The sequence below is a fragment of the Chiloscyllium plagiosum genome, unplaced genomic scaffold (genome assembly GCF_037043375.1).
Source record: "Chiloscyllium plagiosum isolate Xiang-an unplaced genomic scaffold, Cpla_swu_hap1 HiC_scaffold_22, whole genome shotgun sequence".
In the NCBI taxonomy this organism is placed as follows: domain Eukaryota; kingdom Metazoa; phylum Chordata; class Chondrichthyes; order Orectolobiformes; family Hemiscylliidae; genus Chiloscyllium; species Chiloscyllium plagiosum.
Genome location: NW_028270160.1, coordinates 36180850 through 36207576, shown reverse-complemented (window position 1 = coordinate 36207576; position 26727 = coordinate 36180850). Strand labels below are relative to the sequence as shown.

Sequence of the window (26727 nt, the reverse complement as noted above, 5' to 3'; positions counted from 1 at the left end):
ATCTAATGATGCATACACATAAGTCATGCTAGATTGGCGGAGGCAGGGGGGGGGGGGGGGGGGGGGGGGTGGGCTGGAGGCTCCAAGGGAGGGATGCAGAAATGAAAATTACATGGGGAGGTGGGATGGGAAGAGGAGGCTCTGCAGGACAGAGAGAGAGAGGGAGAGAGACAGAGATGGGCTTCAGGCCAAGATACATTGAATCACTGTGCTCTTGAATACCTTGCAAATAAATATGGAACCTCTATCTCAAGCCTGTACATGTTCAGGACCTACTAAATGGGAAAGTTTATAGTGGAGGGTATTGTAATAAAAGCCATGTCAGTTATTTAATTTAGTCTGAAATTAGGATCTGAAATGTGATAAGCAGGCTACCAACTGCCTTGTTAAAATATTTGTTTTTGTGTATAAATATGCATTATGACTTCACCAGTCTGTGGAAGATATGCTTACAGTAATAGTTTGTATATGTGCGTGTGTGTTAAATCCATCAGTTATTTTGGGAAAAAGAAAATTTTTGATACTGACATATACTTGCATTTTGTGTCACTTAAATACTCCAGTTTTGAAGAAATGAATGTGTTCCTTGCATGTTTTGGTTTTAAGCTCTATGTAGGTTTGCAATTTGAGGATATTTATGAATTCTTCTAATTCTGTTTCTATGGAGTCCAAATATCCAAATGTGTCAACACAAATACAGGAGTCAGCAGTATCACCTAATCTATAAAATAGTGCCCCAAAAAGCCAAAGCAAATTCTTGACAAAATCTAAATAACAGACCCCATAATATTCCAAAGCAATTTAAAGCAACTGATGCATTTTTGAAGTGTAGCTACTATTGCACTGTAGGAAAAAAAAAACAAATTTGTGGACAGTAGGTTTCCACAGCCAGCTATGTGACAACAGGATAATCCATTTCTTGGGGAATAACTATTTACATAAACATTAGGGCAAACTCTCACTTTCCCACTCTTCTTCAAACCAGTGTCATAGGATCCAGCGGACAGGTAGAGGAGACATCAGTTTAACATCTCATCCTAAAGATACTGACAGCACTCCTTTCATACTACACTGGACTATCAGCTTAGGTTTTTGTTCTCAAGTCTCCAGGTCTGGACATGAACCAATAACCGTTTGACTCATAAGCAATAAGGCTACTGACGAAGCCAAGGCTGACACTGTGACAGACTGCAAAAACAGTTATCAGAAGGCACTTAGGAGGCAAAAACTCTTTTTGACTGAATATAAGAATGCAAAAAAAAACAGTTGCAGTGCTACAACTGAGTGCAGTTGACTCAGACAAAAAAAAACAACCAAAAGTATGAATCAGTGAACAAGTTTGTGCTTGATTAAAATCAAATACAAGGTGAGATTGTGAAAACATTACAATCAGAAACTAAAACAAGTTCTAACTAATCACTCATTTCTGTTGCTATCAGAGATTTAGATTATATTAAAAGCAGAGTTAAATACAAGAGCAGAGAATTAATGTTTATGCAAGACATTGATTATGATGCTGTTCAAGTTGAGTGCAGTTTTGGGCACATTATAGAAAGGACAATAAATATAGGGAGAGATTACAGCACAGTTCACCAAGTGATCTACATCTAAATGACAGACACGAAAAGAAAAATCCTAATCACAAGTTCGGGCTGCAGTGAATATAGTGAAAGTAAATATGTAAACATCACAAGAAAATGGGTCTCTATCAATTACAAAACTGTGTTTTATTGATTCTGCCAAACAAGTTACAATCAGGCCAACAGAGTTAAATCATGATGAGTAATAAATCAGACAAACTGACTTCCCAGTTGTGCTGAAGTTGTCAGCCATTCCTGCTGGTAGAACAGGAAGTGCAATCGAAGGATGCCTGTCATCAAGCAATGCTCCAGATTGGTAATATTGGATTAGCCAAACTGCTACAAGTTTGCACTGAGCTAACACCAAGCAATTGGAGTAGAAATAGGTAAAACTACAGCAAAATATCATAAGCAAGTCAACATCAGGAACTCCCTGTGAAACTCTACCACTATGGCTAAACCTGTGAGGAAGTTAAAAGTATTGGCAATTGGAGACAAATTGAAGTTCATACAGCAAATGGAAATCCTTCTTTCAAAGTCAAAAACACAGACTTTACTAAGGAGCATTATATTCCACCATTAAGTTTGTGAAAATCTTGGAACAGTTTGATAAGCAGGCATTTTCTCCCCCCAAAAAAAATTTAGAATGGATAACTTTTATAATGTAATATAATTGAAGGTGATCTAATGTACATCATGGAAGTTTGAGCACAGAATGTTAGCTTTAGAGAGCTAACTCCTAACAGTTGTCAAATGTATTTTCCTGTATAGGGTCAAGACATTTTCAGGCGTAAACACATTTAAAAACAAAGACATTTTCCACATACTTACTGTGTCACTGTTTTCATTTGCTTGTCAGGGAACATTTGTAGGAAAAGTTGGGTTGTATAGGGGCCTAGGAGGAAGTCTGAGGATTGCAGATGCTAGAGATCAGAGTTGAAAAATGCAGCACTGGAAAAGCACAGCAAGTCAGGCAACATCCAAGGAGCAGGAGAATTGACGGGCAGCATGGCAGCTCAGTGGTTAGCACTGCTGCCTCACAGCGCAAGGGGCCTGGGTTTGATTCCTGCCTTGGGCGACGGTCTGTGTGGAGTTGCACATTCTCCTCGTGTCTGCGTGGGTTTCCTCCAGGTGCTCTGGTTTCCTTCCACAATCCAAAGATGTGCAGGTCAGGTGAATTGGCCATGCTAAGTTGCCCATAGTGTCAGGTGCATTAGTCAGAGGGGAATCGATCTGGGTGGGTTATTCTTCGGAGGGTCAGTGTGGACTTGTAGGCCCAAATGGCCTGTTTTTCCATACTGTAAGGAATCTAATCTAATCAGTTTCAGGCTTAAGCCCTTCATCAGGAATTTGGGGCACATTTCTGATGAAGGACTTATGCCTGAAACATCGATTCTCCTGCTCCTTGGATGCTGCCTGACCTGTTGTGCTTTTCCAGCGCCATACTATTCGACTTGCTAGGGGACTCCCCAAATATCTCAAAGCTCCACTTAACATGTACTAATTCAATTTAATTGAGTTTCTCAGGATAGTTATATTGAGTGAATTCTATTGTACATGAACGCAAATGTTCAGAAAAATGTGAAACACTTGGAGCTTGCAAATATTGGGCCAGTATCAGCTGTGGTCTGATCCATAACTGCCCAACTCAGAGGATGGTGTATTGAAATCCAAGTTGAGATTTGAGAACAAAAAATGATGTCTGAAGTGCAATACTGAGTGTGTTACACTATTGAATCATTTTAGACAAGACATTAAACATAGGCCTAGGTACCCCGTCAGGTGCACTAGTTTGATAAAAGTATATGGGAACACTCTTGGATTCCTGGCCATTCTTAACAAAGAAAATCTAAATAACACTTCATTTTGCAGCTTGTGGGAAATTGAGTGCAATTTGCCTGCCAAATTTCCTACAATTTGTGACTTCACTTTAAGTGACAGCATGGAAGATATATGGGGATATGGAGGTGGCATTGACAGTGGATGGGAGTGGGGAGAAGGTGAGAGAGGGTGAAGTTTAGCCAGACGTCAAACATTGCACAGAAATGGTGAGCTGAGATGGGCCTTCTACCAAACCTGCCTGTGCTCCCAAACTCTCCACCCAGTCCAGAGTAGTTTGTACAGTGAACAGCAAACAAAAAGATAAAACTGGCATGTTAAGTCACACCTGTGCTTGGTGTACAATTTTTAAAAAAATTTCATGGGATGAGGGTGTCTCTGGCTAGTATTGAGTGTCTATTTCTAATTGCCCAGAGGGCAGTTCTGAGTCAGTCAATCACATTGCTGTGGGTATGGAATCACATGTAGTCCAGGACGGGTAAGGATGGCACTATGGCAGTGCACAAGTATGTCTCCTGAAGTGAGAAAAAGTCCAAGTCCTAGTTTTACAGTAGAACAGCATAGATCCCAAAAAGTTAGTTATCAGCATTACAAAGCAGAGCTTAGATGCTACGTGGCTTTTCAGTACTTCTTTATTTTTACATTATTGGGAAGACTGAAGCTAATGTTTTCAATCTCTGTTCCAAACTCCATTCCTTAGATACCTACGCCACCCCCTCCCCCCAGCAAAAATCTAAGATTAAATCAGTTTTCAACATTAGTGTCACATTTGATTTATAGATGAGCTTCTGACCTTATATTTGCAGTATAGCAGCCTATTTCCCCATTGTAGCATTGTTCACATTCACTTTCAGGACAGCTCATCTGCTGCTGAAATCCTCATTCATACCTTTGTCACGCGTAACATTTCCACTACACTGCTGGGCAGCCTCCCACATTTTATCCTCCATAAAGAAGCTCATCCAAAACTCTGCTGCCCATTTTACTCACATTGTGGTGAGACGGATGAAGGGGACTCAATGTTTGCTGATGACTTCGGCTCAAGGTCAAGCAATGTCTTGGCTTTTAAAATTCTCTTCCTTTTGCTTCTTCCAAATTCCTCAATAAGCTTGTCAACACCCACCTCTCCACCCCAGAATCTCCTCCAGTTCCACAATAAAAGGGATATCTAAGAGAGTTCTCACTGAACTCTAACTCACATGTACTGAAACCTCAATAGTCAAGTATTACTGTGATGCTAAGCTCTGTAACTAGGCAAAATCCCACACTAATCTGTGGTCAGTTCTGAGCTCCCTCAAGATAGCCATCTTGGTAGTGAATATCTAAAACTAGTCACAGGACAAAACCAATTGGCTACATCTGATTACACCCAGTGAAGGCGCACACATGAGAGTTTTGGATGGGATTGAAGTGAGCTCACATTGATAATAATCACCTTCAAGTACTTGTTGTCGACACTTATATTAGGAATGGATGCCTGAGTGAGGTACCAGAAAATCACAGGTACTCTCAGATGAATGTCTCAATGCCCTGTAGAAGGTAAGCAGCAGCATTCTTGCCTTGGTTGAATCTGGTGTTATAGATGTTGGACATTGCTGCACATATCCCTGACACCAGCCAAGAGAAAAAAAAAAATTAAACACCATAGCTTATTGAATGTAAGTTCACTCACTGAGCTGGAAGGTTCATTTTCAGACGTTTCAATAGACAATAGATGCAGCAGTAGGCCATTCTGCCCTTCGAGCCTGCACCACCATTCATTATGATCATGGCTGATCATCCTCAATCAGCATCCTGTTCCTGCCTTATCTCCATAACCCTTGATTCCACTATCCTTGAGAGCTCTATCCAACACTTTCTTAAACGAATCCAAAGACTGGGCCTCCACTGCCTTCTGGGGCAGAGCATTCCACACACTCTCTGGGTGAAGAAGTTTCTCCTCATCTCTGTCCTAAATGGCCTATCCCTTATTTTTAAGCTGTGTTCTCTGGTTCGGCACTCACCCATCAGCGGAAACATGTTTCTTGCCTCCAGAGTGTCCAATTCTTTAATAATCTTTAATAATCAGATCCCCTCTCAGTCTTCTAAACTCAAGGGTATACAAGCCCAGTCGCTCCAATCTTTCAACATAAGATAGTCCCGCCATTCCAGGAATTGACCTCGCGAACCTACGCTGCACTCCCTCAATAGCCAGAATGTCTTTCCTCAAATTTGGAGAGCAGAACTGCACACAATATTCCAGGTGCGGTCTCACCAGGACCCTGTACAGCTGCAGAAGAACCTCTTTGCTTCTATACTCAATCCCTCTTGTTATGAAGGCCAGCATGCTATTAGCTTTCTTCACTACCTGCTGTACCTGCATGCTTGCTTTCATTGACTGGTGTACAAGAACACCCAGATCTCTTTGTACTGCCCCTTTACCTAAATTGATTCCATTTAGGTAGTAATCTGCCTTCCTGTTCTTGCCATCAAAGTGGATAACCATACATTTTCCACATTAAACTGCATCTGCCATGCATCTGACCACTCACCTAACCTGTCCAGGTCACCCTGTAATCTCCTAACATCCTCTTCACATTTCACCCTGTCACCCAGCTTTGTATCATCAGCAAATTTTCTAATGTTATTACTAATACCATCTTCTACATCATTAATATACATTGTAAACAGCTGCGGTCCCAGCACTGATCCCTGTGGTACCCCACTGGTCACCGCCTGCCATTCCGAAATGGAGCCATTTATCACTACTCTTTGTTTCCTATCAGCCAACTAATTTTCAATCCAAGTCAGTACTTTGCCCCCAACACCATGCGCCCTAATTTTGCTCACTAACCTCCTATGTGGGACTTTATCAAAGACTTTCTAAAAGTCCAGGTACACTACATCCACTGGATCTCCCTCATCCATCTTCAGAGTTACATCCTCAAAAAATTCCAGACGATTAGTCAAGCATGATTTCCCCTTCATAAATCCATGCTGACTCTGACCTATCCTGTTACTGCTATCCAGATGTGTTGTAATTTCATGTTTCATCACCATACTCGGTAACATCACTGGTGAGCCTCTGGATGAAGCACTGGTGGCATGGCCCGCTTTCTATTTGTGTGTTCAGTTTTCTTTGGGTTGGTGAAGTTACTTCCTGTGGTGACATCATTTCCTGTGCTGATGTCATTTTCCCTTCTTTTTCTCAGGGTGTGGTAAATGGGATCCAAGTCAATGTGTTTGTTGATAGAGTTCCGGTTGGAATGCCATGCTTCTAGCAATTCTCGTGAGTGTCTCTGTTTGGCATGTCCTAGGATGGATGTGTTGTCCCAGTTGAAGGGTGTCCTTCCTCATCTGTATGTAAGGGTACTAGTGAGAGTGGGTCATGTCTTTATGTGGCTAGTTGATGTTCATGTATCCTGGTAGTTAGTTTTCTACCGGTTTGTCCAATGTTACAACCACAATAAACTGCCATTCTGGATGTCACAGTAGAGCGAACAGCTATTGGGGAACTTCCAACCAGCATCTGCAGGAAAACAACACATACTGACCAAATACTGAGCTACAGAAGCAATCATCCCAACACCCACAAACGAAGCTGTATTAGAACATTATTTTAATGAGCCATCACATACTACAGCACAGAGAAACTATGCAGAGCAAGAGGAAAATCACCTATACAGCATATTCAAAAAGAATGGGTACCCAATGAACACAGTCCGCTGATTTCTCAGCAACAAACCCCAATAAGCAGACAAAACACGTCCAGAAACCCGAGAGACTCACCCCTACATCAAAAACATCTTGAAAATGACTGCCAGACTACTCAGACCTCTTGGCATCATGGTAGCCCACAAACCTACCAACACACTAAAACAGCAGCTAATGAACTTGGAAAGACCCTGTACAGACAACAAACAAAACTAATGTCATTTACAAAATACCTTGCAAGAACTTTAACAAACACTACATTGGACAAACAGGCAGAAAACTAGCCACCAAGATACATGAACAACTGGACACAAAAAGACATGACCCTCTCCCACTAATATCCTTACATATGGATGAAGAAGGACACCACTTTGACTGGGACAACACATCCATCCTAAGACAAGCCAAACAGAGACACGCACGAGAATTGCTAGAAGCATGGCATTCCAAACAGAACTCTATCAACAAACACATTGACTTGGATCCAATTTACCCTCTCCTGAGAAAAAGAACAGAAAATGATGTCACCACAGGAAATTGCATCACCACAGGCAATGACATCACCAACCTAAGGAAACCTAAACACCAATAGAAAGCGGGCCATGCCACCAGTGCTTCATCCGGAGGCTCACCGATGATGTTATCTAGTACAGTGACGAAATGTCTGAAAACGAATTATCCAGCTCAACAAGCAAACCTACATCCAGAACCTCAAACAGAGCTACAAATCTTCTCAAAACTTGCTAACCATGGGTTATGTATGACTACTGATAATAATAGTCAATAACATATGAATGAATTTTTTGATGGTCCCCTCTCATTTTATGATTTGTAGCAATCCACTTAACTGAAACGATGCAAACAATGCTGCTACAATAGGGGACAGAAGAATAGCGGGTAAATATTTTAAAACAGCTATCCACCAATATCAGAACAGTCATTTCTAATCTTAAATTTGAAATCAGTTGCCTGCCATGATTACCATTCAAAAGAGAAGGGTTTGACATTTTGTATTGTTGATTGCAGGTGACAATGTCCTTACTTGAAGGTTGAACATCATGTAGGCAAAAGAGGCAGCAGATTTAAAAGGTAGGAGGCTGGCTTTCATTGTGGAGATGCAGGGCCAGCTAAGACAGTAAAAGCCAATTGACATTTGTTTGGATTAGTTGGCAAGCTGCCATGTCTTCCGGCAATGGTGTAATTCTCATGGGGTGAATGCAGTATCATTATTCACCTTGGAAAAGCCTTTCCTTCTTTACAGCATCTGTGCTGAACAGGTGAAATCAAGTGGAAGAATTCTTCAAAAGCAGGAAATCCTAATTTTCATTTTAACTTGCTCTCAATAACAGTCAACTGCAGTACTGTACATATCCCTGAAGACTGAATAATAAACCACAGCTGGCAAAGAATAAAAGGTGTGCCTCTGATCGACAGATTATATGTGACCTCTTTAACCCTTAGCACTGCATTTGTCAGCAAATCAATCCATGCTGCACTTTCAAGAGCTACACAGAGATAAATCAGTTTGCCGTATAGCCAAAGACTCAAGCAATTACTAAAGCAATTCCACTCGTTCAGTTCACGTTATTGATGCATTTCTCAAGAAGATTTCGATAAAATAGTTCTGATTTTTCTGGGGAATTGATTTTTCTTGGTTCACTGAAAATTTTAATAAATTGAATGTAGTTCTTAATGGTCATTAAGATGACGAAAGGCTAGAAAAGAACAGTGAGCAGTTCCCATCAGTGTCAGCAGGAAGCAGCTGTGGATCAAATGCAGCATTGACAGATGCAGAATAATGTTAATCTCAACAGCAGAAAACTGGCCCTATCTGGCAATTCACCACCACAATTTATTTCCTTTTCTCCATATCAACCATCTTTGTGATATTCTACATGAAATTGGTTTCTTTAGCTAAAGGATTGTTTCCTTTCTCACCACCAGGAAAAGGATTTTCAAGAACGGATTTTGTTTTACTGTTCCAGCCAGCAGGAAAGTACTGTGCGCATCCACAAGATGACATGGTCATGGCATATTACAGCCAAAGCTATGATCATTGGACAAATTCAAGGATTCATCTTGCAGATCACATACTCATGGATTAAAAACATGATTAGGTATAGTTCAGCACCATTCACAACTCCTTAGGTACTGAAGCAGTCCACACCTGCATGCAGCAAGACCTGGACGATACCCAACTTTGGGGTGAAAAATGGCAAGTAATAACCATAACTCCCCTTACCAATCAAGACTCTATCGATCTTTGCCTTAAATACACTCAATAATTTTGCCTCCACAGCCCTATGCAACAACAAATTCCCCAGATTAACCACCCTCTGGCTGAAGAAATTCCTCATGTGTTCTAAAACATTGTGCCCTCACTCAGATGTTGCCCTTAGGTCCTAGTCTCTCCTACTAGTGGAAGCATCTTCTCCATGTCCACTTTATCCAAGCCTCTTAGTATTCTGTAGTGATCACTGCAAATACTTGACCACTTCCATCTAGAAGGACACAGATGTTACGAAGTTGTAGGTGTACTGTACCATTAAGAAAGTTATTACCAATAGAATGACCTGATAGAACCAAGTGTTCTGAAAAAAAATATGATGCAACTTTTGGTCAAACAACGCGATTAGCTGGTTGCCCGGACACAAAAACAAATTTGAATTTGACGAGTTTAAATTATACCCAAAAATACCAAATTCTAATCAAGTTTGAATTGAGTATATTGACAATCTTAAAAACCAATGACACAATCCAATACTTTGGGGGTGTATGACCAGGGAAAATTGAACAGTTGGAAGGAGAAATGCCACACCACCAGCATGTAGAGACTGCCCAACAAAACAGCTCACTTAAAAGATATCTTTATTGATCTGTGATCAGTGAAGCATAATCCCGAAGGAGAAAAGAGGACACAGGAAGATCCATATAGGAGATCTGACAGCTGGTTTTGAAAACTTGAATTTTGGGTAAATCTTAATCGGGGTGGGGGGGGGGGTAGGTTTATTGGAGGAGTATTATAGAAAGGTAGATAAAAGATAGTTTAGAGGAAGGAGTTGTAAATAATTGTTAGTTAATTATTTCTTAAAGTATAACAGAGAATAAAGTTGTTAATTTTTACTTTAAATAGTTATTGGCCTCTCAAATTTTCACACATTACTGCACACGATAAATCTTTTCTGTGTTGCTGGTTTAACTTAAGAGGAGGGTTTACTCCATGTCATAACACAGACAACAGATATATGGGAACACCACCATGTGCAAGATCCCCTCCAAGCCACTCACATTCCTGACTTGGAAATATATTGCCGTCCCTTCAGTGTCAATGGGTCAAAATACTATAATTCTCTCCGTAACGGCATTGTGGGTCAACCTACAACACTTCAACTGCAGTGGTTCAAGAAAGTAGTTCAGCACCATCTTCATAAGGACTACTAGGAACAGGCAATAAATCCTGGCCTAGCCAACAAAGCCCATGTCCCATAAGGGAATAAAATAAAACAATTACAGAGGAACCTCTATTATCCAAAGGACTCGGGTGGGAAGTACTTTGTTCGGTTAATCAAATTCCGGATAATCGAATGCCAGAAAACAGTTTAGCCAAGCCTCGGGACCTTGCAGCCTTGCTGGATAATCTGATATTTGGATAATCAAATGCCGGATAATCAAGGTTCCTCTGTATCTGCGTTACCTCGTTAGACTGTAAGAAATAGTCAGTTAGGATTAATGCTTCTTTGCTTTCTAATCCGCTTTTCCTTTTCTTGTTCACCTTTTCACTTCCTCATTTTCTTGCTTTTCTCCTTTGCTTTTTCTTCCATCCCTTTTCCACAAATTATATATAGCTGAGCTGAAACTTTGCAGTTGCTTTTGATAAAATTTTGCAATGACAGCATGATTTGAACTAAATGCTGTGAGAATTTTGTGTAAATCCTGGAATTATTAAAACACTGACTGAAGGATATGAGATGGGAACTCCTGAACAGGGTACTGTTTGGCTCAGTACAGACACCACAATTTTACACTTCACATAAACTGATCAGATTCAGGCATGCAATGCAAAATTTGCGACTGGCACCAAATCAAAAGGCTGGGTGGAATTAGAAAACCCAGCTTTAAAAAATTCAGATAAAGTAGGATATGTTAGTAGGCAGAGCAATGGCAAAACAGATCATGTGTAAAAAGTTATGCACAAGATGGATAAATTGATGTATGTGTTTGCCCCAGTGCCCAAAAACACGTCAAGAGTCAGATGTCTTGTTCAAATCAAGTGAACCTTATGACACAAGAGCATGGAAGGAGAAGTCCTACTCTCACATATGATTGTGAGGGTTCTACCAGTCCAACAATTGAGCTGTCAATTTTTCATCAACTTGATCAGACATATTATGACACACTGCTGGGACAGGATTTGAATCCTAAATCTTGTAGCCCAGAGCCAGGGAAAGTGCAATAAGACCTTCAGCAGTCAATTTATACATTAACAAAATGCTCATTTAACCTCTGCTCATCGGTAATTAGATCTTTACATCTAATTCCCCTGATCTCAACTTTCCTTTCTGACATTGCTATATAACTCTCCAGTTAGATCTTTCATATAACTCTGTTACACAGTCAAAGGTTCTCTCCGGTTTTACCAGCTGGGTGTTATGCCAAGTAACTCACAATCGCCGTTCATCAGTCTCCCCTTACATTATAAAACATGAATAAATCATGATGGAACTGAATGGGATGTCGGCTCTACGTTAGCAATATCAACTCAATCATACTTTCCCTAACTGCTTTTTTAATGATTGGGGAAGAAGTGACGAAGGAAGCTGTTCCAAACAAAAAAAAATCACATTTTCTATGCAATATTAGCCTGAACACAGCCAATGGCATTGGTAGCTGTTCTCGTTACTGCAGCACAACAAGCAAAGTAGAAATGAAAACTCTGGAATAATAAAAACCAAGTGGTAGAAATCCATAAGGTCAGGCAATGTGCATCAAGAGAGAAATAACGAAAGGTGAATGATGAATGATAGTTCATTAGAATCGTAAAAAGTTAGATATATAACATATATTAAACCAGTAGAAAGGCAGGACAGTGGGGAAAAGAAAGGGAAAAAAAGCATGTTTATGACGGGGTGTAAGGGCAAGAGCAATTAAATGACTAAACAATAATGGGACAAGGTAAAAATGACAGCAATTGGAAAATAAAAGTAACAAAAACATGTATCTAGAGAAGATGAAAATGACCAGAGCAGAATCTTTATCAGTAACTGATGCCTTGAGAAGCTGTGAGCACTGGCTATGATCCTGTATTGTTGAATTTCATGTCATTTAGTCTGTACCACATCATGAGTCCCAAATACAGTATGCTGAATAGAGAGTAGTACAAGTGAATCCTTATTTCATCTGGAGTCTTTTGGGCCTCTGGATGAGGTCAAACGAGTGGCATATTGATTGTATTGTGCTGTCAAAAATATTAAGATGTTTCTTAAAAAAAAAAGTTACGGTAGCTTTGGAGTACCATGAGGCTGCAAATGAGCAAGATCATATGACATCATCTCACTTTCTGTGAATTATTTATACGGTGTCTTGTTAAGTTATTGCAGTCAGACTTAACCCCTTATACAGACAGACAGGAAGTAAAAGGGCAGATGTCTCATCTCTGTGCTTTGGGATGGAGGAGAGGTGTTGAAGATGAATGAATGAATGAACCAGGGTGTTATGGAGAGGAAGGCTCTTTCAGAATATTGAAGTGGAGTCTAAAAAGTTGTATTTGCTGGTGGAGATGATGAAAATGGCGCAGGTTGAATTATTTCACATGGAGGTTGATGGAGTGAAGTTGAGAAAAAGGGAGATCTTTCATTTTTTTCAGATACTGGGAACAACTGAGAGCAGAAATGCAGTCAAGAACTTTTAGAATCAAGTAGAGGAGAACTGTCAGTTGAAGATAAAACACAACACATTGGAAGCATTTCAGTGGAAGGTGGCATCATAACTGATGCAATGGGATGGAGAAGCTGAGAAAACAGAACAGGGCCCTTTGAAGAAGTAATCTGTAAGGATGAGTAGTTAGGATAGCTGTGGGAATCAGTAAACCTATTGCAGCTACTGATTACCAGCCTAACCATAAAAGATATAGAAGCCAAGGGAGGGAAGAGTTAGAGATGGACTCTGGAAATTATAAACAAACTGACAAAATTATCTAGTTGGAATTGAGTGAGAGTGGCATGGATAGTATTATCAGTATACCCAAGAACAAAGTGAGAGGATGACCAAATGTTACACATATCCCAAGAAAAGACAAACATAGCCAGCACACACATGACAGGAGGAGGGCGGGAGTAATGAATGGGGAGGGGTCAGTCCTCTATGAGGAAAGAAGTCTGTCTTGTGGGAAATGGGAGATGCAGAGGGATTGGACGTCCACAATGAAAGAGATGCAGTTAATACCTGCTTTGTTGAAGTTGTGGAAGATATTGGAGGAATCGCTTGGTCAAAATCTGGAACTTCCTTCCTAATGGTACTGTGGGTGTCCCTGGATTGCAGGACTTCAAGGCAGCAGTTCACCACTATCTGTTCAAGGGTAGCTAGGGTCGAGCAATAAATGCAGCTATTGCTGCCCACGAATAGGAATAAAGTGAAGAGTGTGTGTGTGCGCGCGCAAGGGAGAGAACGAGCAAGAGCGAGAGAGCGAGAGTGAGCATGCGAGAGAGCCAAGGTGGGAGGAAATAAATTCATTGGGCAAGAACAGGCTAAAACAATGGATCAACTAGGGATGGCCAGAGCTTATTATATTATGCACCACTTTCTATCTGAAAGAAAGGGAAAAGATAGAGGGAGAAGAGTGTCAATGGCAATAAACCAACTTCTGAGTTTTAAAATCATTGCCCACTAATTCCCTCCATGCTTAAAAATACAAAGGAAAATGAAGTTAACAAATGTTGAAACGTGCCTTATTGCAATTCTTCTGTTTGAAGCAGAGGAAATACAGCCTATTTACTCACTTCACATAAAAGAACATAGGAGACTCAGGGACAATAATGTTGTGCCTTCCTTAAAAAAATGAACCTCTCCTCTTATTTGTGTAAATAGACTCTTTCTGAGAGTTATTTTTGTGATTTCTGCAGTCAAAGATGAAGCACCAAATAGAGAAGTCATAGTGTGAGTGGATTCTGTTATTGGAGTAGCTTTTATAATCCAGGGTAGTTTCCACAACAGCATTAGCAGTAGGCCTTTTTATTCTTCAGGGATTAAACCAGTATTTGTGTTCATGCAGGCTGATGTTTCTCTCATTATACATCAACTCCTCGACAGATAGCAAGATCTAAAACTGTCAAGTTTCATGTCTCAACGTGAGAATCACCCATTACAGCCTTACTCAAGCTATACTATATGAATGTTCAAATTGGATGCCTAAGAGCTAATTCTACCAAGAACAGCTGTTTTAAAAAAAAAGAGCGACAATAATAATAGTGCCAATTGCAAGTGCTTTAAGGAAGCAGATACTAGTAGTACGGCACTTGGTGTATGCAGTGATTGAATAAGGTCAACCAGGTGAACCGTATAGAATGAGTTCCCTGATTTGGGTCAGGTAACAACCCCAACAGGGAGCCCTGGCTGACAGATACAAACAAGGGTTTCAGGGGTTCTGCTCACTCTAGCAGCCAGCTCTGAGCTAGTTGGCTCAGTGTCACGTACGAGCATGTGTAAATAAAGGGCGACTTAGTGATGGGATACTGGCCTTTGTGGAGTTATTTCAGCCTTCAAGGGTGGCCTCAAAAACTGACCATGCTGTTACAATTCTATAGGTGAGGCCTCATGTGCAGTACTGTGTATAGTTTTGGTCTGTCTATTTAAGAAAGGCTATTCATGCATTGGAGAGACTGTTCAAAAGAGATTCATTAGGCTGAGCCCTGCAATAAAGAGGCTGACTTATCAAGAATGACTAAACAGGTTAGATCTTTATTTTTTTTTACAGCTTAAAAGAATGAGGTGGTGATTTTATTTTGACAAACAAGATTCTGAGCGGTGGATGTTGTTTCCACTTGTGAGGAAATCTTGAACGAGGGACATGTTTCGAGGATAAGGGGACACTTATTTAAAACTGAGGTGTGAAAAAAAAGTTTTCTTCAAGAGGGTAGTAAATTGTCTCCTGCAAAGAGCCGTGGAGGTTAAATCGTTACAAGTATTTAAAGAGGAAGCAGATAGATTTTTGAAATATCAGGGAGATGACAGTTACGAGGGCATTGCATGAAAGAGGAGCTGAAGCCCAGGGCAGGTCAACCATGTTCTTGTTGAATGGCAGAACAGACTTGAAGGGCCAAGTGGCCTCGTCTAATCTTAGTGAACCCCTGCCCTGCCTGCTCCTCCTTCCCTTGTACATGGCAACAAGACTTATTTTAAGATCTGAAAATGAAATTTGGAATGGACAACAAAGACTGTTCAGACAGTATGGTGACACTTATTTACCTTTTGGATTTTTTGAACCACTAAATAAGTCACCCAAGCTGGCACTCTTCCCTGTATACCAAAAATTAGCACAGATGCCGGACCCCAATTCTTAAGATAGCAGGATAAGGTGGGGGGGTGGGGGGGGGGAATAAAATCAGATGATGAGTTACTCACATGATTGTGGCGAGTCGATGTGTGGCAGTGGTTAAGAACAGGAACCGGATGTTTGGTGACATCTGTAAATGAGAATATACAGAAAGTAGGGAGCTTTATCCTAATCACAAAGATCACTGCCTACCAACACGTCAACTGGAAGGATGAAAACATTTTTGATTCTGAAGTAGCAGCAGCCTTTCTGATTCCCATAAAGCAGACTTGGGAACTTGAAATGTTCAATTTTTTTAAAATTAGTTGTAATTATTCAATATATAATGTAGTAGGAACAGCCTTTAATACCCTTGAGATTAAAAAAATGTAATCTAAAATATGACATTAAATGCTGGAAAAGAGGAAGTTAATATTTCTAGAGGCACTCTGCTTCAAAACCGAAGGTGGCATGAGTCACTTTGTAGATTGAGTCCAAATGTAGGAAATGAGCTGTGTAAGATAGGTTTAAAAAAAAACTAGCTAGCAGAAAATTCAAAGTCAGAAAGAAAATTAAGGAACAAGAAGAAAAATTGCTGGAAAAGCTCAGCAGATCTGGTAGCATTTGTAGTGAGAAAGAAGAGTTAATGATTCAGGTCCAGTGACCCTTCTTCAGAAAATGAAGGAGATGCGAATTGGATGAGTTGAAATGAATGCAGCAAGCTACTAAAAGAGTAATAATTACACTAGCATTAGGAACAAAGGCCACCAGATAAGCAATTACACAACCTTTACTTGTTTCCCAATCATACAGGAGATAGACCCATGTGGACAATACACTGGATTGGAAACGGCAGATATAAATAATCATTTCAGAAGAAATGAGTGTTTGATGTTCTAATCTTTTCTAATTCTGGTAGATAATGGATCTACTGTGCATTTCCAAAATTTGAGCTTGATTTAAAACTCATTATGCGGTTATTGTGTCAGAAAAATGAAAAGTTTATCATAATTTATGTCAAGTAATTAGATTAAGTGACAGTTCTACTTCATACATTAGTATCATATGGTGACACATTTCCTTAGCACCACTGCCCTTCAGAGGCTCAGTAATTCTTTCCACAACTGATAGCTCCCACTGAAATTTACTGTCCACGTCCAGATGCAAATGAATAATCTTTCCTGACATTATCTTACATACCAATGCCTGCAGCTTTCTTGCTGGTCATTTTTAAATACGTTGTTTCACATGCAGAAAGAATGAAGAACTGCACAATGGTCCATTATATTCTATAAAAGAGTAATGTACAGAATTCACCAGTAGCACTTCCCTGTCGGTTTAATTTGGAAGATATTTTCTGTAACATGTCAATGAAACTGAGTTGATAATGGTACAGTGAGAGAAATCAGATTCCTGGGATTTGAGTGAATGGTGAAAATAACGATGTATCTTTGAAAAAAAATGCAAGGACTGAGAAAGAAGTGAAAATTAAAGAAAATTCAATACCAAATAAGATGCAAAAAGAACAACAAAGAGGGAAGACAAAACTGGATTGAGTGTGAGAATAAAACATTGACAAAATATTAATTTTAAAAATTTTATTTTCAAAATAACTGACTATTAAACATGAAGGAATGTAAAAGTCAAAAAGCGTGGCGCTGGAAAAGCACAGTATGTCACGCAGCATCTGGGGAGCAAGAGAGTCGAAGTTTCGGACTCAAGCCCTTCATCAGGAGTGTCAAGGGGGAATGTAACTACCCTTGTAATAGTTAACTTCCAGCACCAGAGAAGTGTACTGACAGTAATTAACACTTCATTTGTTGTTAAAAGAGAAAAAAAATAACAGCTGCTCCAGGTTTACTTAAATATGTACTGGCCTGAAAAGGCTTCAAGACAGGCTCCTTGCATCACTTCGGCTCAGTCTTACCATTTTAATGAGTCTGGGTGATATTTACTTTGCAAATGCGGCAATGACATATTCTGTAGTGCATTTCAATGGTCAGCAAAATGCCACTGTTGTGAAGCTAATGTCCATATCAGATCTTAGACAGTTGCTTTTGGGTTTCTTTGTTTAACAGCACATTTAATATTGCATGAATTAAATGAAGCATTTGGATATACCATTATTTTGATAATAAACCATAGGCCAATACTACTGTAATAAAGCTAGGATAATGGCATTTTGTAAAGAATCCTAAACATAAGTGACTGTTTCAAAAATGATTCCTTCTGTCATTTTTGGTCTTCCTTCCCTTTTCTTTCTTCAACATTGACTATGCTTTTGTTTATTTGTTCATTTTGTGTTGCACATTTAACTTTTTTTATGGTCTATATGTAGTATTGCAAACACATTTTTGATAGCCTCAACATTAGTCTAAAAGTCTTTTCAACCAGGAGATGAATTAACACAGTTCGATCCAATCATATTATCTGAGAGAAAATCAAAGATCATTTTGACTTTGGCTGATTAGAGACAGTGACATAAGATCTACCACCCACTCTACATCTCTCCCAACTTTCACTTCCACAGACTTCAGTAAAATTGGAAGTCATGAGAAATGCATAACAGGTGGCTAATCCACAATGACACATTTTAAACTATCTCATAAAAGTCAAATGAAATAGTACATCTTTGACAATAATACATCCTCCCTCCAACTCTACAGTTAGAAGGATGGATAACTTGGTAGTACCCGAAACAAGTTAATTTAAATGCATGAAGGAGGTGAGTGAGGAGATGGACGTTGAAATATCAACTAATTTTCATTTTCATTAGATCCTGCTTGTAGTAGCTGAATATTATGTAGCAATTAGTGTCAGCTTTCTTTCGACTTCAAACAGACTAGAAGCAGTGAACTAAAACAGTGGAGTTTGCCCAGAATTTGAAGAACTACATTCCAGCAGCAGAGAATGCTTCAGCAGCATCTCACCCTTTCCAAGCTAATGGTAAGATCATAACTTCATCCAACCCACCATGTTAAAGCACATTGCTCAGGCAACATCAACTTAGACATTATAAATCAAGTTAATTTTACAAATACATGATAAAGAAAATAAAAACTTTAAAAAAACTGCAGATGCTGGAAATCAGAACCAAAAACAGAAATTGCTGGAAAGGCTCAGGTCTGGCAGCATCTGTGGAGAGAAATCAAAGTTAATGCTTTGGGTCACTTGACCTGAAATGTTAACTATGATATGGGAAAGGTGAGATTGACTACAGAGTCTCAGAAATTTACAGCACAGAAGGATGCCACATGGCCTGTCATATCAATGCTGGCTGACAAAGATCTGACAGTACAAATTCCATTTTCTAACTCTTGACCCATACCCTCACATGTTTGGGCAAAGCAAGTGAATGTTATAATACTACTTAAATGCTGAGTGTTTCTGACTCATCCCTTTTCAGGCAGCTACTATTCCCTCAGTCAGATCAAGAAATTACAGACCATCAGTCTCTCTCTTCCTCCCTCAGTATTATGTTAGAAGTTCTCCAGTTCTCTGGCACCTCATCCATGACCAAAGGAGATTTGAAAATTACTGGGAGGTGCCCCTGATATTTCCTCCCTTGCCTCTTTCTACAGCTTGGGACACATCTCATCCAGGCCAGGAGATTCATCCACATTTAAGGCTGCTAAATCTGTTAGTATTTTTCTTTTTCTATGTTAATTTATTTTAGTATTTCACAAACCTCCATTCTGATGTCTACCTATGTCATCCACTCTTGGTCCCACCCTTTGTCTTTAAAGAAAGATATTCATCCTGTACTCTAGCTATTTTCTCCATCAATGCCTCACACTGTTCTGACAGTTTTACATACAGGTAGCTGCTCCTAATCCATTTCAACCAAATCATACCTTATCTGAATGAAATTAGGCACGCCCCAATTTAGAACATTTATTTCTGGCCCATCCTTATCCTTTCTCATAACTAACTGAGTCATGGTCACTATCTCCAAAATGCTCCCCCCTCCTGATGTGCCTTCCACTTATCTGGGCTCATTTCCAAATATTAGGTCCAAAAATGCCCCTTCCCTTGTTGGACTGTGTACTGGCTAAAAGTGTTCTTCTAGCTGCAATTCAAGATTTTGCCCCCTCCCTACCTTGCATACATAGGAACTATCTTAGTTAATACATGAGCAGTTAAAATATCCAATATTACAGCTATTCCTGAAATCTGATTACATGTTTGATACTGTCTCTTTGTAATTGTTTGACACTGTGGTACACACCCTATATCATGCTTGTCCTTGTGTTTTTTTTATTTCTACATATATGACCTCAATTGATGGTCCTTCCAACATATCTTCTTTCCTCACTGCTATAATTGAATCCTTTACCAATATACCACATCCATCTTTTATCCCCTCTCTATGTTGTTTGAATACTCTATAACCTGCTACTAATCCTGACTTTTTTTTTTAAGGCCAAATCTAAGTTGGAGAAATGATATGATGGTCCCACATGCCTGTCTGTGTCCTCAGGCTCTATGCTTTAATATATATTCCACTTAGCCTTGATAAACTCTTTTCTTCCTTCGTATCTATCCTGTTTTCTTGGCCTTCCAGACTCATTAGTATTTTAACTTCGAGCTCATCTCAGTCTCTGTCCCCTCAGCACCACTCATCAGGATCCTGTCCTGATGTCAATCCTCTTTAAATCCTCCCCAACAGCATTAGCAAGCCTTCCCATAGGATGCTGGTTCCACTCCTGTTCAAATGTAACCCATCTAACTATGTCCCACCTCCCCAGTAATTGTCCTCAGATTGTACATGCTTTTCATTTCACTGAGCTCTTCATGCTATTGCAAGGTCAGATCAGTCCAGACTATGTATTGCTATCAAAATGTGCGACAAGCTACAATTCTCACGCAGTAACATTAATAATAAACTTTCATTTCTCTGAATATTGAAGCACTTCATTCTTTCAACATACAATAAAGATTTCTTTTTACATCATCGTGGAAACACTTATTTATCAAATAACGCAGATCAAACCACACCATAAGCCTCTTATTTCAAAAAGGCTCATCTTGGCTACTTTACAAGAATGATTACGGATTCATCCTGAATAAATCATGTCTTTTTATTAGTGAATTGCCTTCAGGTGACAGCAGTTATTGTTCGTAAACATGGTTAACGACATTAACCAGTGGACTCCAGGCAGAAAAATAAAATGAAGTGTATAAACTTATGTGAAAGGCCTCAGCTGGGACTTTGACAAGCTGTGAATGTTAGGTTCCTGCAAAAATCTGAGGTGTTGCTTCAGTGCATTTCTAAAAGTGTCTGCCACCTTTGTGTCTTGTCATGCACAAGATCTTACTTTCACAAGCCCTGGGTTAATGGTTTAAATAGAGATTGTACAGTTTCTTTTAACATAATGACAATTCAAAGGAAAAGTTATGTCTGCCATCAGAAGAGCCAGGTTACACAATCAAAAACTCTTAGCTTTTAAATTTTTTTTAATGAGAAATGGCGAGTGTTTTATCTTCAGAATTAATTAAATAAATTTAAATTTTGGTGGAATGCAATGCTAATCCGTTTAGTATGTACATTATGCTTTCCCAATTGTGATTCAGATATGACAATTGACTATCTTTTTACATTTCTAAAGCTAATGAATTATTTAATTAATAAGCATTTTAGCATTCTTGTGACAAGATTTTCCTGAGTTGAAAATCAACAAGATTCTCAAATTTTGTGTGCACACTTTCAAAGCAAAAGTAATTACAGTCTGCAGCAATAGCGTACATGATATATCATTTCTATTTTCCATGTCTCTGCTCGATTTCCTGTGCTAAGCCCAGCTAGATTTGTGCATCCTCTGAGAATAATATCAAAGTAGGACAGGTAATATATAATCTGTGGTAAACAGCTGGATAGAAGGAGGTGCAAAAATTGTGATCTTCTAGAGAATCGGATGTCAGGCTGTTTCCCGAACAACTCAAGTTCTGACCTCCAACAGGAGCAGCACCAAACAGCAAAGAACACAATGTATTTGTGGCGTGATATTGGAATCCTGAGGCCATGCTTAGTTCTTATCATACCTACATGCAAATCAAGTGAATCATTAAAATAGCTATAAATAAGTGACAATCCAAAACAGCCTCACAAAGAAGAGGACTTCAACCAATGCAGACTTAGATTGACAGGACAGTGTAGCAAACATTGCTGGATGAATTGTTAACTATATCTGCCACTGAATTTGCACAAACATATGGTTGTCCCCTTGGCCCCATTAGTCTGGTTGCTTGCAAATAACAACATCTTAAAAACAAATGGACAGATTTCAGCAGAAAAAAAAGCAAATTATTACACAGCATAGGGCATAGCACAAGGAAAAACTAATTAGTTACTGGCAAAGCTACGGATCAGCATTCAGATCCTGGATTTATTTTAAAAATCGATTCATACATTAACATTGAAGGGTTTGACAAATTAACTTTATCTTTGTAATGTCATTGATGGTTTTCGAATGTTTGCAGATTCTCTCTTCAACTGTGGAATTTTTTTTTTTACAGCTGTCAAATGGAGTAGAATTTTCAGAGCAGATTGTTGGACATGGATTGGTCTGAAGCCTCCTCAGTGAGATGGAAATTCTTAGTTAAACCATTTTGTTTTTCAGCTCTTCGGAGGGTTGGTATGGACTTGTGGGGCCGAAGGGCCTGTTTCCACACTGTAGGAAATCTAATCTAATCTCAAGGAAGAGCACCATTATTATAGTATGTTGAATAAACAAAGCATGGGAGCAGTATATGGTCTTCTGAATCTCATCTTCACTTGTTTCGAAACGGACATGGATTAACACAATTTCAGCAATTATACTAAAGAATATAGGGCACAGACATTTAAATATAGATCAGCACGATCGAAATGAACAAATTGGTTCAAGGAGCTAAATGACCTACTCCTCTTCCTATGCACAATGGGAAGCAGAAAAGTGTCTTAATTAACATATTTTCAAAAATGCTCATGATCATTATTGTAACAATTATTCTCTAAAATGAGGGAAAGTTACTGATCAAACATTCCATGAAATCAGTCCAAAAAGGCAAGCAAAGAGTATTGCATTTCAAAGTTTGTGCGAAGATTTGTAGCTCGGGTGCTCGTTGTTGTGGTTCTGTTCGCCGAGATGGAAGTTTTTGTTGCAAACGTTTCGTCCCCTGGCTAGGCGACATCAGTGCTTGGGAGCCTCCTGTGAAGCGCTTCTTTCATCAACAGATGCCTAAGAGAAAGACCACGGAACAAGGACATACCACAACCAAAATGACTAGCCACACTACCATACATCAGGAGCATCTCGGAACTGACAGCCAGACTACTGCGACCCCTAGGACTCATAACGGCACACAAACCAACAGCCACGCTCAGACAACAACTCACCAGAACAAAGGACCCGATACCCAACATGAGCAAAACCAATGTAGTGTACAAAATACCATGCAAGGACTGCACAAAACACTATATAGAACAAACAGGAAGACAGCTAACAATCCGCATACATGAACATCAACTAGCCACGAAATGACACGACCAGCTATCCTTAGTAGCCACACACGCAAACAACAAGCAACATGAATTCGACTGGGACAACACTACTATCATAGGGCAAGCCAGACAGAGAACAGCCAGGAAATTCCTAGAGGCATGGCATTCATCCACAAACTCCATCAACAAACACATCGACCTGGACCCAATATACCAATCACTACAGCGGACAGCTGAAACTGACAACCGGAAGCGGCAGGGACAGACCACTATAAACACCAGAGGAAACATCAAAGAAGCGCTTCGCAGGAGGCTCCCAAGCACTGATGATGTCACCTAGCCAGGGGACGAAACGTTTGCAACAAAAACTTCCAGCTCGGCAAACAGAACCACAACAGTATTGCATTTATTGACACCATGAAGAGCTCTACAGCATTACTTTTGAAATATCTTCTTTCATTTATTTTGTCATCAATAGCAATCTTTAAATAGAGTACAGAAACACAGCAAGTTTATAATTTCCTTCTTGGGTAAGCGGCAGAACTCCTGTTCTGTTTCGGTTTGTTGAAAATAACATACATATTATTAGTTCCTTGTATGGAATTCACCATTATCTCAATAAGGCTAACATTATTCATTAAAACCCATCATATGTTTGAATATGTTAAGGTTTTGCATTATCACTGTTGACTTACTTAAGTGGAATTACAGAAACATCAAGTAAAATGTGACCTTTGGTATACCACTGAATAATACAATGTAACTATCCAACACATAGCAATTACAAAAGATCAGAAAACATGTGGTTTATAATTTGTATTGTGTGAAACTGTGTTTGAAACGGAGTTTAACATTGTACTAAATAAAGTGAAACATGAGCATCAGTTACAGAAGCACCACCTAAATGTACTAGATGCTCCAAACCAATAATAAATTCTTAACACTATGTTCTGAACATAAGATTTTGATTTGTGTGCTCCAACTGTTATTTAAAGACAGCTTACAAAAATAAATGCGGGTTTATACTAACCTCTCATCATGCAGCTGGCAAATGGAAGGCTTAGCAATGCATCAAGACCCTGACCCAGCTCCCAACCTACATATGTTCTTTTTGTGGTGGGGGTGAAAGGGTGGAGGTGGTGAACTCTCTCATTCTACCTCAAACACCCCAATGAAAGGTTGCCTGTTGAAAGTTCCCTGTTGCTCAGCTTTAGTTCCGCCTGGTATATATTTGGATGCTGGTAATGCATAACCAGATGAGATAGTAACCTCCAAATGGCATGAGGAGACCTCACCCAGCAGCTCCATGCTGAGAGCTACGATTAATGACTGAAGCCTCATCAGTTGGGGAAGAATTTTTTCCCCAAAAGGAAAACACAATCCTTCAACTTTTGTGGGCAATGGAAGGTGATGGAACTTAGTTTTGGCAGCACTGCGGACCCATATACCTTCCTGGTAAGGTTTTATGGCCAATAAGAAAAGGGAGCGGAGGGGCACTGCCAATAATTTCCTCACTCATGGAGACCCTCTCCTGTCCCACAGTGGGATGACTGATAAGTTTCTGTGATGTTAAACTAATTGCTGTAATTGTAATATTACAGGTGTTACAGTCAATTCTTACGGGTCAGGTTATTTGGACTATCAGATTGTGAAATGTTCACACAAAGGCCTTACAATTAATGGAAAATCCCACAGAAATTTGGGATGTAACATGAGAACAGACAAATAGGAAACTGAAATATCAGAGTATTCATCGAAGTTATAGGACCTTCACAATCTTTAACACTTAGGCAATGACGACACCGTTATTGTGCTTTGAAAAATGTCATGCAACTTGTAATTAGCACATTATAGTCCCAATTCACTATGGTTGCACAAGAGACGAATTTACTTTATCCATATGGCTTTGAATAACTACCCAACCAAGCCCTGTTGGGCTTATTTACAAAAGGTACTCTGTCCAAGAATTACTTGTTCTTCTATTACTGATAATCTGTAATTGCTTCCACTAAGATGGTATTTCAGATATGGATGTGAATATCTGAGTAAATAAAATTCTGTGTATCTAAACGAACAGAATGCTTCCAGTAGTGGATAAGCAGGTATCTCCATTAATGAAACATTGGGAAGACTATAATCATGGACTTCGATCTCTGGTGCAAACTCTATTGTCTAGTCTTTGATTCTAACCCTCTGCCTGGCAAATATCAGAGGCCAGAATAGTCCTATTCCAATGTATTATCTAACCTGGAGACAAGCTGCATATTTCCAACTGTCTAAAAGCATCCAATTCCAACACTCCTCAGCGCATCTGCTCTGCTGTAACCCAGTCCACATTTCTGTTAGCCCTCTCGATTTCAAAGTATTACTGACCGGCCTTCTACATTCTACCCTCGTGAAATTGAGGTCACCCAATACTCTAACGTCCCTACTTTAACTTGCAGCAAGCTACACCTACCTAGCTCTCCTGTTCTTTCTTATTGAAATAGATTCTCAGTTAAACATCATCTGAATCTTCAAACTCTCATCTTAGGTTTCAAATCTCTCTAGGAACTTGCCATTACCCATTTTTACAAAGCCCCCTGCCTTGGGAGATTGAGATGTCAAGTGGAATCTCATAAGGGTTGATGTTTGGGTTCCTAATGTACATAGTGAAAGTACCTACAGAACGGTCTAACTTATGACAAAAAGCAAGTAAATTAATTTTACTTTTAACTTTCATTTTTAATGCAACATCAATTCATGTGCTTTGTCTAGTGTCAAAGCTAACAAAAACAATTAGTACAAAGGGAATGCTTTACTCTGGCAGTAGGTTTGCTCGTTGAGCTTTAAGGTTCATTTCCAGACGTTTTGTCACCCTACTAGGTAACATCTTCAGTGGGCTGGGCGAAGCACTGCTGATAATTCCTGCTTTCTATTTATATGGTTGGGTTTCTTTGGGTTGGCGATGTCATTTCCTGTTCTTTTTCTCAGGGGTGGTAGATAGGGTCTAACTCTATGTGTTTGTTGATAGAGTTCTGGTTGGAATGCCATGTTGCTGGGAATTCTCGTGCGCGTCTCTACTTGGCTTGTCCTAGGATAGATGTGTTGTCCCAGTCGAAGTGGTGTCCTTCCTCATCCGTATGGAAGGATACTAGTGAGAGTGGGTCATGTCTTTTTGTGGCTAGTTGATGTTCATGCATACTGGTGGCTAGTTTGATTAAATTAGATTAGATTCCCTACAGGGTGGAAACAGGCCCTTCGGCCCAACAAGTCCATACCAACCCTCCGAAGAGCAACCCACCCAGACCCATTTCCCTCTGGCTAATGCAGCTAACACTATGGGCAATTTAGCATGGCCAATTCACCTGACCTACACATCTTTGGACTGTGGGAGGAAACCAGAGCACCTGGAGGAAACCCACACAGACACTGGGAGACTGTGCAAACTCCACACAGACAGTCGCCCAAGGCTGGAATTGAACCTGGGACCCTGGTGCTGTGAGGCAGCATGCCGCCCCCAAAATTGATTCAAATTCACCACCTATTGTAGCAGGATTTGAACCCGGTCCCCGGGTATCAGATTTTCTGTACTAATAGTCTAGTGATAGTACCAGTAGGCCATT

General features: G+C 39.7%; 1 protein-coding gene across 6 annotated transcripts in view; it reads right to left on the bottom strand.

The window, feature by feature from the left end:
• The window catches only part of ptprea (protein tyrosine phosphatase receptor type Ea), a 276393-nt gene that overhangs the window by 136769 nt on the left and 112897 nt on the right, over positions 1–26727 (bottom strand). For 4 of the 6 annotated variants that reach the window (XM_087998959.1, XM_087998962.1, XM_087998960.1 and 1 more), the window contains exon 3: positions 15729–15790. The exons of the other annotated variants lie outside the window; for them this stretch is intronic. In XM_087998959.1, coding sequence (XP_087855085.1) covers positions 15729–15790 — 62 coding nt within the window. The remainder of the gene's footprint in view (positions 1–15728; positions 15791–26727) is intronic. 6 annotated transcript variants of the gene reach the window in all.